This window comes from Ammospiza nelsoni, chromosome Z, assembly GCF_027579445.1.
Source record: "Ammospiza nelsoni isolate bAmmNel1 chromosome Z, bAmmNel1.pri, whole genome shotgun sequence".
Classification (NCBI taxonomy): Eukaryota; Metazoa; Chordata; class Aves; order Passeriformes; family Passerellidae; genus Ammospiza; species Ammospiza nelsoni.
In genome coordinates this window covers 11644046-11656738 of record NC_080669.1, presented here as the reverse complement: position 1 = coordinate 11656738, position 12693 = coordinate 11644046, and the positions used below count along the sequence as shown (strand labels likewise).

Below are 12693 nucleotides of genomic sequence, written 5' to 3'. Positions count from 1 at the left end.
ATGCATCTCTTATTCCTCCTCCACTAAAGAAATGTTGAAACACCTTTGGTCTCTAGAACAAAGTTTCCTTCTAGACTGAAGTGGAAGAGATTCGTCAGTCTAATCAGAGGTCACTCAAGTAGAAACTAGTGTTAAGTTGTCATCCAGTAGTTCATAGGGGGATGGACCTCCTTGGCTGTGACTCTCAGTGCTCCATCCTTCCCACTGCATCACACTACAGACCTGTAATCTGTCACCCTCACGAGTAAAAGATGTTGCAGTCCTTTGAGCACAGCAGTGCTTCCATCCGTGTGTAGTTGTGTGTTGAGCACTTGTAGTAGTGTGTGACACACCTCAAGAGCTTATGGTTGGTTTTTTGTCTTAAGGACTTAATTACCAATGTGCAAAATATTCTAGCTGGAGTGGGTTTTGAGCTGTCTTTTAGGATGAGGTCCTCTGTGTGGCCAAATGTACCCTTGACCATCTCTTACATCCACATATATATGGCTTTATATTTAAAAATATAAATTTTAAAATTTAAAACTCCTGCTGTGCAGAATCACATTAATATTGAGCTTTGAAGTTTCCTTCTATATAAAAAGATAAATCTGTGAAGATAAAAATAAAACTACTGTACTGTCTCTCAACTTGTTTTTCTTCAGTAAAACATTTTGAAATTGTTTACTATTCAAATGATTGTTTTTCTATCAATTTATATACCTTTAGGAATTTAGCTTAATCATCTGTAGCAGTATTATAGTTCCTACATTTTTTCTTTGATGTATAATAACCTACTAGCTAAGAGCAACATTGAAAGCCTGAGCCAGCTGGGTTCATGCTATTTACCCAATAAAATCAAGTGGTGGGAGTCAGACACAAATACAGTAGCTCATGTACAAAATTAGTAAAAAATAGGCGAGAAATTAATATTTCATGCTTCCAAGTGACTGATCATGCTAAACCCACATGCCTTTCAAAAAGTATGTAGGTAAGAAATTAACTATGTCTGGACAATGCTGTTGTGCAGTTCCATTCAAGTATCCAAAAAACTGAAATTTGCAATGTTATGATCTTAAAATAATATCAGATTTGTTTCTATAAGCTCTTTCATGTCATTGAGTAGACCGAACTCCTGAGCATAGTCAACTCCTTTTCATTGGGAACACTTTGTGGATATCAGGCTGTGGGAGCATGAATGAATTACATGTAAAAGCCAGGTAAATGGCACATTGCAGCACGCTTCCAGTTTGATTAGAACCAATTTCTGAATTACCTGCAATGTGCTTTTTGAGGCATGGCAGGGACTACAAGAGTTGGTACTGAGAGATGTTAAGACTTAGAAGACCTTAAATGTCCAAGTAGTGGGTTCTGAATGAGACTGGCGATTTCTCCTCATGTGTTGCCAGTGATAGACAAAGGTTGACTGATTCTTTCCCTTCTTCAAGATTATTGCAATTACTTCTTTCTGTGAAACTTTGAATAAAATTCTCTTGGCAGTAGCTGCCTGCTGACTGGTATTCAGGCTTTTCCATGGGCTGGGTTTTCCTGTTAATACCGGATTTAGGGTTCAGTATTGAGTAAAGGAAGGCTTCTATAGAACATATTTTTTGCTCAAGTTTTTATGTATAACTGCAGAATGAGTAACAACTTCTGGGAAATGTCACTTTGCAGCATCCCTGGCTCTGCAGTCTGTGCCTATGACATGCTTGACATTGCCAATGTATTTACTGGGAGATTCAAAGAACAAAAGTCTCCAGACTCCACATGGACACCAGTTCCTGATGAACGAGTGCCCAAGCCCAGGTATGTTTCATGTGTAGTGATATTGTTCAGTTCCTTCATACAGGCTACAGAGGCTTTTTGGTGTTTTGAACAGCCTTGTAAGGTGCAGATACAATTATACATGTTGAAACAATAAAGTAAAAGTTGAGTTGAATTTGGATCTAAACTATGCAATAGAGATTTTTTCACTTAAATGACATTTGTGTAACATATATCAGGCCAGCATCAGATCCACTTGGTCAGAATAATCACTTAAGAATGGTGTGATTTACACAGTTATTGTAAATTGGTTCAGTAACAGATATATCTCATTACAAAGCCTGCACCAGTTCTGCAGTTTGCTGTTCTATGATTAACATGCAGATTAAGTGCCACAGTGGATGATTTATGGAGAGCAAAAAAGAGCATTCCACCAAACTAGAGATTCAGTTTACTTCATTCCTCCTATGAGTTGTTTTCCCCACTTCCACATGTTTGCATGCATCTCCTCTACTACATTCTTCATATTTCTTACAAGTACTATTTTAAACAAGTTGCTGTTGACAGGCACTTGTTAACTCATTGACACCAATGGCATTTTGTTCTGAGATATTGAGATGCATATAGATAAATCAAATTCATTTATCTCACTTAAGCTTTGCCCCTCTATTGCATGTTTCACATTGCTTGTGATAGCTTAAATAATTTTAAAAGAAAAAAGCATCCAAAGTATTCTGTGCAGCGTCGAACACCGCAATATAAGAAGAATATAAAGCTGTTAGAAGTATCCAAAGGAGGGCTACAAAGATGTTGAAGGGCTTAGAGGGAAAACCATGTGAGGAGTGGCTGAGGCTGCTTGGCTTGCTTGAAAAAAAGGAGACTGAGGAAGACCTCATCCAATCTACATCTTCCTCATGAGGGAAAGGGGAGGGGTGGACACTGATATCTTCTCTGTGGCTACCACTGACAGGATACATGGGAATGGCCTGAAGTTGTGTCACACAGGGGAGGTTTAGGTTGGACATTAGGAAAAGGTTCTTCACCCAGGGAAGAGGTTTGGCACTGGAACTTGGGCTCCAGGGAAGTGGTCACAGCACCAGTCTGACAGAGCTCAGGAAATACACTCATGGCACTCTCATGGCACATGGTGTGATTCTTGGGGTGTCTTCTGTGGGGCCAGGAGCTGGACTGCAGTGATCTTTCTGGGTTGGTTCCAGCTCACAATATTCTATGAGTTTATGAAGCTCCACGGTGGACACTGAGCTTCTGCCAAGTCCATCATGTTTTGGATTTGCCAAGTGTAGTGTTACTGTGCTGTCTGTATTCTGAAGTTGTCATTCAAGAGAAGAGCTGGAAGGTGACTGGAAAATTGGTAAATCCTGTGTCTGTTTTCAGTATGAGCCTTAGTAATGCAGCTTCTAGCAATGTTGCAGGATTGTTCTTCTTCGTTTTGCAGTGTTTCAAACAAGTTGCTGACTACAATGGTCTGCCTTGGGGGTGCAAGGCTGCATGGTGACTCCAAAGTTATTTGTTTGGACCTTACTGAGATATATTGTCAGGGAAGGGGAAAGGAAGAAGAGGAAAGTAGGAAAGAAGAACAGAAAGTTGCATTACAAGTTTGGGATGAGCCAATAGCAGGCTAACTTTTATGAGGGAGATGAGATAATATTGCTCTTTCTAAGCCTGAAGGATATAATCTGAAGTGAACAGTGTTTCATATAATATTTAGCAATCAATCTGCTTAATAGAAATAATCATTACTTCTAGCTCATGCTGAAGTATATGACAGGCACCTTTGAAATAAGGGCATTTTTATCTGGCTTTCTCAGGATGATGCAGAAACATTACTGCTCCTAATGATACATTACTCAGAAAACTACCAGAGCCCTTCCAAGGTGTCACTTCCCTGTTTGGCCACACAGCAGGTTTGCTGGGATTTATGTTGACTCGACTAAACCAGTTTTGAGATTAAAACAGGATTAATCCAATCATGCTATTAGGATTTAGGAGTAAATAGGCCTCCAGATTAGGTACACAGAAACCATAGACACCACGGTGCCAGAAGGTGCCAGGCTGTTCCCTCAACTTCTCTGGGAATGCTGTCTCATGGGTCAATGCCCTTGCAAGGACCTAGGAAAACAATCATGCCCTTGATTTGTCCTTCTCTCCATCTGTTCCTAGTTCTACATGCAATTACAAGATAGCGAAAGTATTTTGGATATGAGGAGGCAAGAGTACACACTGTCTGCATGTAATGTTCCTTGCTCAGCTCTTGTGGGACCAGACTTGTTGACACAGCTAGTTCCTTCGAGTCCTATGTTCCCTTCCCACACAAGATTTATTTACCTAATATTTGAATATTTATCTAAATCTGAGCAACACAGATGATAGGATCAGTCCTGTATTTTGTTCAAGTTGACATTACTCTTGATGTCAATGCCTTTACCCACAACAGAGTAGATGAAAATTGTGTTTTGGAGTGAGTGGTCCATCTTTCACTTTCCCATCTCACACTGGCCCAAAGGTCTGAAGAATCACAGTGCTCTGGAAAATGGGATAAAATGAGCCTTTTATTAAAGAAAATGACCTATACAATATTAACAAACAAAACACTTTGCTAATTCTTTGAGAGATGACCTGTCCAGGCAAGAAGATTGCCCTACATCTTAGGAGCAGGTAGATTTTAGAAATAGCATGAGCAGATTTGCATTTAAGTTCATAAAGAATGGCAGATAAATTTTCCATGAAAGTTCTCAATGAGCTACCATTCTTAAATCATCTCATCCAAATTGAACAAAGGGTAAAAACAATGGATTTTTGCATGGATGCCCTTCAGTTTGTCTTCTTCAATAGTCTGTTTTCTATCAGATGTGACTAAAAGTAGCATTTTTTCATACCTGTTAAAAAGAATTAACTTCCTACTGTATTATAGGGACTTTTTTTATTCCAGGAGAGAGCAGTCAATTAGGCGAGTTACCGATCAGAAAACACCTGTGCAATTGGGAAGCATCAAGCGAAATGCACACATGCTGTGATTACATTCCATATGAATGGATAAATTACAAAACTGTGTGTGTAGTGCTCCTGTTGAAAAAATTTCTTTGTACTCATAAGTGACACATGAAGTCCTTTTGAATGGAGGAGTGGGATTTTAGGCTTCCCCTGAGGTGCTGAACAAGTCCACCACACTTATCGATCCTCTGCCAAGTTAAACTCCTGCAAAGCACATCATATTGCAGTTTGAGCTCCATCACAAAACGAAGCTTGCCCTCTGTCAAATAAGTTTTCTGGCTTTACTGTCTTGTTTTATGTAGGCCTGGTTGCTGTGCTGGCTCTACATCATTAGAAAAATATGTAACATCTAATGAGTTCCCAGATGATACGCTGAACTTCATCAAAACACATCCACTGATGGATGAGGCTGTACCCTCCATTGTCAACCGACCCTGGTTCCTGAGAACAATGGTCAGGTACGTGCACCGAGTGAGCTCTGTCTGCACTGTAGCTGCCAAGTTGTGCCAAAGCCTTGCTTCCAATACCCTCCAACTCTGCACATGTCCTGGTGTCCTGGGCATGAATCCAGCTAGGAATGGTGGCAGAGCTGAGCAGATGCTGCGGAACTCCCTGAGAAGCTTTCAAGATAGGAAAGACCTCAGTCTTTTCCAACCGTGCTGTGCTGAAGCCGGATGTTGTAGGAACTGCTGTGCGGGGAAGGCTTAATCACCTTTTGGCTTACGGGTCAGTGTTTGAGATGCTCAGTAAAAACTTGAGGCAAGGATCAGCAGACAACTCAGGAATATGTACACAGGATACAAACACGTCTGCCAGGATATGTTCACAGGATATGTACATGTCTGTCAGGTTATGTGCTGGTAAGCTTTAATGTTTGCACAAGTGTGTAGGGCAGAAGTAATTGCCTAATCTGCATCCTTTCTATGGCAACAAGAAAAAAATAATAACAGATCAAACAAAGACTTCTAAATCAGCAAGTGTTAAATACGCTATCCCCTTGCTATCAAAATACATTCCCACTCCTGCTGTGGTCATTATACTACTTATCTACCCTGCAGCAGTGAACAGAATAATGTGACTAACTTCTGCCGTATTTTCCACTCTTCCCCTGAGCAAAGGTAGAATATTGTTTTGGGCACTTAGTTCTGTGGAAGGGTCTGACTTCGTTACAGTAATGTATCGTATGTCAGGTTTTCTGTCAGGTTCTGTGCCTCCAACCAAAGATGAGAGTAACAAGCTACACAGAGTGCTTCCCTTTGATAGGCAGTACCATCCAACTGGTACCAAACCACCAGTGTAATTGTTTTCAATAAATTGTGTCACCCCAAGATTTGATTTCACCTCAGTGCTGATCTTGCTCAGTGGTGGTCGTGTGATTATTTTTAGTGAGGTAAAGTGGTGTTTAGCATCTTACTCTTGAAGTGGCACAGCTTTTCCTGACAAAACAAGTTGAACCTAGCTCAGCTGCTTTTAATGTGACAGAGCTTGAAATTTTTAAAACAATTCACTGTACTGATTCTCTATCCCTGTCTGAAAAAATCACCAGGTTTTTGGAAGGATAATTCCTAAATGGCCTCAGGCTCCTAGCTGCCCTTCAGCTTTCTGAACATCTAGACACTTCTGAAATTCTGTACACTTCTGGTGGCTACTGGATGTGTGGGTATGCAAAAATGTGAAAAATCCCCAACATCTGGGGAGCCAAATTGGTATAGTCTGTGCTGATTTATAGAGAGGTAGGAAAAGTGCTTAAATGTGTTTTATGGTTGCTAGAAATCTACCATACACTTATCTGACATGAAGAAAGTGATCAAATAAATGAAAATGTTGTGATTATCTCTGTGATTTATCTGTGAAAATGCTCTATTGTTTTAGATATCGCCTGACCAAAATTGCTGTTGACTCTGCTGCTGGGCCATATCAGAACTATACCGTGGTTTTCTTGGGGTCAGAGAAGGGAATCATCCTGAAGTTCTTGGCACGGACAGGAAACACTGGTTTCCTAAATGACAGCCTTTTCCTGGAGGAGATCAATGTTTACAACCCTGAAAAGTGTGTATCTGATTCTTTGTACTCATGTATGGGTGACTTTGAACTTCTGATTTCCCAGAGAATAACTTGTCCCATGGAAACGGAAGTGGTTAAAGAAGCCAAGTTTTTTGGGTAATTTTAAATTGTTTAGGGAGGGGATGTCTGCTTATCAGTCTCTACATTGCAATAGGATTTTTTTATTCGGTCTGTGTAGAAAATAGCCCATCCTATGCAGCAGCTGATGGATAATTAAAAGTGAAGTTCTGGAAAGGAAGATTAATTTTCTAATCCTATAAAAAACCCTGATTCCTCTCCAAATAACTCAGCAAGCAGCAAGCTACTCTCCAAGGGAAATTTTCCACATTTCAGTCTTCCTCAAATATGCCTAAGGGGGCTTTGAAGTGAGCCATAATCATGCAGAAATTTCAGCTACTTTGAGTGCTAGAGAAGAATAAACACAAAAACAAAGGGCCGTCAGAAGCTTTTCTGGTGTGCTCTTGCTCTCAAATTCTTAACTATCCCATGCATTTTTAATACTTGCTTATATGTCTGTCAGTATTTTTAGTGGCTATTGTGTGTTCTTTTCTCCTTGACTCGTTCAATTCTACCTTCCTTACGGATTTTTTGGCAGAAGCTTTTTGCAATCTTATTTTTTCAGCCTGGGGGACAGTTAGGGTTTCCGCCAGCAGAGCCCGGTTACACCCACATCCCACTTTTTTCCAAATCAGGTGCAGCTACGACGGCATGGAGGACAGGCGGATCATGGGCCTGCAGCTCGACAGGCCCAGCAGCGGCCTGTACGTCGCCTTCTCCACCTGCGTCATCAAGGTGCCCCTGGGGCGCTGCGAGCGCCACGGCAAGTGCAAAAAGTACGTGTTTGGTGGTGGCTGTCAGGGGCCTGGGCACCGGGCAGGCTGCAGCGCCCCTGAATGCCACCTTGTGCTCTTCTCTCCCAAGGGCCTGCATAGCGTCCAGGGACCCGTACTGCGGATGGGTGAAGGAGAGCGGGGTGTGCGCGCAGCTGGTCCTTGGCTCCAAGTGAGTAAGGGCTCTGGCTGGAAGGGCTCTGAAGCTCTGGCGGTGGTGCCAGGCAGTCTTGGGCAAAGCTATTTGGAACATGCGGCTTCTAGAGAGGGAAAAATGTGGGAAGTGTTTGTTTCTATCTTATTTGCATTCACCTCCGAAATGTCTCGCAAATTTTTTTGACGTGAACCGTCAGCTGATTGGTAACTGCTGAAAGAGGAGGAAGAAGAAAATGAAAGAGCTGTATTAAGGTCCGTGTATTATTGAAAGGAGTGAATTGGATGGATATGTCTGAACCAGCCTACACTGGAGCCATCACAGCTGATTAAAGAGGCAATAAAATCCAAATTAAATTACTGAAGTAATTTGTCCACTGAAAACAAAACCAGTCCTTCTAATTTACTGTGCATTACTAAGAGGAATAACAGAGCACAGTAAGGGCTTTAAACAGATTTAGAGAAGTGCTGGATCTCCCCTTGCTTAACAGTAGAATTTAATTATTTTATTATAATGAAAGTCTGGGAAGGTTACAGAGAGCAAACCCACTTCAGAGCTCACATTTCATGGCCACTTCTGACGCATCACATGACTGCCCACTCTGAGCTATCAGCTGTACTCCCTCATGGTAGTAGTGGAAGTGTAGCACAGACATCACAGAGCCTTGACAGCCCTACATCTGACACCACTTAACCCTGCTTCTCTACAGGTCCTCACTATATAATGGACAAGCATACTGTGCTTCTGTCTTGTTCTTAATTTGCTGATTTCCACCATCTGCTGGGGGTGCTGTAGCAGTATGTGTCTGTATATGTTTGACTTCAAAAGTGTGGGCTGTTTCTGATTTGACTTTTGGTAGGGTAATGTTAAAATGTACCTGTGTTCATATCAGGTTTTCCATAACTCCAAAAAGTGCTCGAGGCTTCTTCAACTTCCATGGCAAGTTGTAGGAGACTTCCATACCTCACTTTTTAGAGCAGCTCCCACTTTCCTCAATAGATCCATCGAGGAAGAGGCTATGCAGCCTGCAGTGATGAAGTCCAAAAGAGATCAAGGCAGCCCATGTTCTGTCCAGTGCTTAGTAAGGGGGTCCAGATCAGCTGTGAAGGTATCTGGTGAAGTTCTAAGCTGGCCAACAGGAGGCAGAGATGTTAGTCATCCTCCAGGAGTAGATGACAGTAGAGCAGGTGCTTTAAGAGCACAGAGCTAGAAGAAGTTGTCTGCAAGGGTAATTATGCCTCAAGGGCAGGATCCTAATATAGGCAAGGGCTTGTAGTTGGAAGTTTTCCAAGGTTCTCGTCATTCACCTTTGACCACACAGGAAGCTGGAAGAACAGCTTCCATAGTTATCAAAATCACAGAGAGAGCTTGGGAGCATAAACTGAGCACATCAGCTAGAAAAGCACGTGAGTGTTTGTCAGTAGAGCCCCTGAGTTAAAAGGAATACCTCTTGTGGGATGGACACTATGCCTTGAGCCTCATCTGGTGCCGTACCCAAGTGACTGCTGAAATTCAGGCTTCTTCCTCAAGCACAGTACCTGCCCAGTGGGTTGGCTCCCTCCCCTCTCCAAAGTGCCAGTGTGCCTGATCTACTCTGTGCACAGGTTAAGGAAGGGTTACAGGTGCTTCTGATAACATCCTGTATTTAACAGTTTAAAAAATGCAAGTCTTTTCTTCCCTCAGTAACGAGGCATGCTGTGGATTTTTAAAATGTAGTAATATAAAGGAAAAGTATCATCAGAAGCCAAGAAATCATTAAGCAATGATGAATAGCTCAAATGTGTATGTTGCGGTTTTTCAGCTTTGTGTGGAATTTCCAAAGAAATACCCGGTTTCACAGCAGGGATTTATTTCAATTGAACATGTGATAATTTCTTTCTGGTTATGCCTATGACTGTTGTTATTCATACTGTTTTGTTTCCTTCTCTTGTTTAGACTGTCATTTGAACAGGACATAGAACGTGGCAATACAGATGGCCTGGGTGACTGCCAAAGTAAGCAAAACTTTTACTTCTATTTACCATGTGTCACAGTATCCTTCTGAATGCCTCAAATCACCATTACCTGTCAGGCATTCTTTTGTAGCAACATAAGCCATGACAGGGACAGCAATGTAGCTAATGGTGCAGGTTCACAAGAAGAAATGTTGTTTAAATGCATTTGAGGAAAATAGCCCAGTTCATGTGATTTATATAAACACTGGACTTCAGAGTGATTGCATAACAAGAAAAGCTCAGCTCTAGAGGATATTGATTACAGCAATAGCATAATGAATTGGGGTCATTGTCTTTAGTAGCCCTGGTGGTTGGGTTGTTTATGTAAATGTACAGAAGTGGCTTGGTTTCTTGGTGTAGTCTGTGACTTGGACTACATTCCCATGCAGCACAGTGAGACAGAGAAATATATCTTCAGCTTTGGATCTGGATCAAGAAATGACAGCTGCTTAGTTTGTGAATTTTAGGGAATTTTACATACAGTCCGGAAAACCTCATGGTATTAAGGGTCAGGTACTATTGCATTGCCTAAGAAATTTTAATGGTAAACCTTAAATACTGACAGCGTGAGCTGGAAGATTAAACACAGTCTTTAAACATTTACGGCTTTGTACTGAAATGCTTAAAAGTGCATAGCTTGCACTGCATGCAAGGAAACCTTGCTGATTTCTGAGCCTTCAGGAATACCAACATCTGTGTTCAGGACAGCTCCTCTTCCAAATGTTCTCACCAAGACTGGTTTGATTCTGAGCTCCAAATATTATTTTAAAACCTCATGAAATCAAGATTCTCATTCTTTTCAGTTTAATTTGCACTGATGCAATAAAACTGATGAAGCTGAGGAATCAATGTACAGTGAGAGAGTCATTACTTCTGCAACACAGAGGAAAATAGCAGAGGGCTAGACTGTGCCATGGGACATGGTGTGGGCCAGACGTTCTGTAGAAAGCCTGACCCTTCTCATGCCTTGTGCATCCTTATTCAAGAGGCATTAATTACTGTCATCACTGTGCTTGGAGGAGTACAAGGGTTTCAGCCTCTGCCCTAAGATCGGGTAATACAGACCATTGCAAAGATTTTTGAAGGAGGTGTACAGATAGGCTCCCCTCTGTTCCCCTGTAAAATGGGTTAGCACCAAAATCAGGCCAGCTCCCAGCTGGTGTATCTTTGCCCTTTTCAGCCAGTTCTGCTCTCCTCGGGCAAATAGGTTAGGCAGGAGTGGAGTGTACCTTATATCAGTTACATAAAAAAGGAGGGTAGGAAATTATTCAGGAAGAGCACATTGTGCTCATGGAGAGAGATCTGCTTCTGTGCAGAGAGCAACAAAGCCCATGCCCTGCTTAAATCCCTCTTTAGCCCTGAATGGTGCATTGAACCTTGACACTGCACAGGGGTAGATTTCATTCCCTGCTAACACAGCAGATTTTATTACTTCATGTGATCTTGGGTCACCTGAGTTTTGTCCTCATTGACTCACATTGCTGGCTGCATCCCCTGCAGTGCCTTGCCTTAGACTAGGATTTACAAGGAAAGCAGGGGGCATGCTGGCCCTCTCTCCTTCAGTAGGTCCTGTACAGAGCTGGTCGTGAGCACTTTCAAAGACAGACATTGTTTTCGGGTATGTCTAAACATTAGTTTTGCCCGGGTCCTTAGGGTACAAATCACATGCCTGTAAATACCAGCTGAAACATGAACGCTTATTAGCAGCAAACTACTTAAAAGAAAGAACAAGATACAAATAATGATTTTTCCCCTGTTATTTGTCTTTCAGATTCCTTCGTAGCCCTGAATGGTAAGGAAGTTCTTAGTTTCAATATTTATTGACAGCAAATCCATTTTGGAGGAATCACTTTTTACTAAACTTAAAAGTATTTTCATGCTTTTGTTATATTTAATGTTTCTTCCCAATTTATTTTGTTCATAGACATTTCAACTGCTCCACCTGATCAAAAAATGTCTTACTACACAGTGTATGGTCAGTTTATGAGTGTTTTTAAAAATTCTCCCCAAATCCTTGTGTTAGCTAGTAGTATCTGTACTCAAATAGTTGTTATCTCATTTTACTTCTTTTGTCTTGGTTTTGAGGGCCCGATTCACTAATCACAACTAGGATGAAGTCATACCTCTTGGTTTTCAATCCCTCTTTTCTTGTCTTTCCTCAAAACTGTCTCGATTGAACTACAGTCAGATAAGGCCTATTTTAATGGCATGCCAGCAGACATGATTAAGAGCATGCTTCATCTGACACTCAAAGAAACACTTGGGTACAGTGATGCATCTTATCTGTTCACCAGGACAAACAAGAGATTAGCTCACATCCCACTTACAAGCTGTCCAGGCTGGTGTCGTTACTGTTACATCAGCCAGTCAGAGATACCTTAGGGAAAGTAGAACTATCCCTGGGTTACAGAAAGATCTCTCTCTCATAAGGAAAATTAACCTTTTACCCATGTGGTTTGAGACTGGATTATGCGTCAGTTCCTGAAGGTTCTTGTCATTTCTAGGGTGAGTCATTTATGTTGTCCATTCAAATTTACATAGCAAATTAAATGACCTGAACTAAAGAGGATCTTTTCTGCAAGCCTAGAGTACTAGGTTCCCATAAGGCAGCTGTTAATCTGTGCTCACAGTGCTTTCTACCACTTTGTTCTGCATATTTTGAATTACATTATGCTGTTTCTTGGAGTGAAGAATAAATGTTTTCATGATGAGTCACTGCAGAATAAATAATCACTTTAAATTCAAACCTAGACATATATTGCAATAGCTTTTCTTACAGACATCCTGAACAAAGACAAGTACTCACAAGCTAAGAGCTGCCAGTGAAGTCAATGGCAAAGTTCCACAAAAGGTGGGAGCTTCCTTGTGAAGTTCCTTTCAGGCTGTAAGACCAGCAGTT

General features: G+C 41.4%; 1 protein-coding gene across 5 annotated transcripts in view; it reads left to right on the top strand.

The window, feature by feature from the left end:
- Nucleotides 1-12693, top strand: part of SEMA6A (semaphorin 6A) — a 129916-nt gene that overhangs the window by 70863 nt on the left and 46360 nt on the right. For 3 of the 5 annotated variants that reach the window (XM_059492076.1, XM_059492074.1, XM_059492073.1), the window contains exons 11-17: nucleotides 1651-1782; nucleotides 5055-5210; nucleotides 6625-6801; nucleotides 7509-7649; nucleotides 7738-7818; nucleotides 9736-9794; nucleotides 11566-11586. In XM_059492076.1, the coding sequence (XP_059348059.1) occupies nucleotides 1651-1782; nucleotides 5055-5210; nucleotides 6625-6801; nucleotides 7509-7649; nucleotides 7738-7818; nucleotides 9736-9794; nucleotides 11566-11586 (767 nt within the window). Of the gene's footprint in view, nucleotides 1-1650; nucleotides 1783-5054; nucleotides 5211-6624; nucleotides 6802-7508; nucleotides 7650-7737; nucleotides 7819-9735; nucleotides 9795-11565; nucleotides 11587-11718; nucleotides 11770-12693 lie in introns of all 5 variants that reach the window. The other 2 variants (XM_059492072.1, XM_059492075.1) reach the window with 2 other exon arrangements.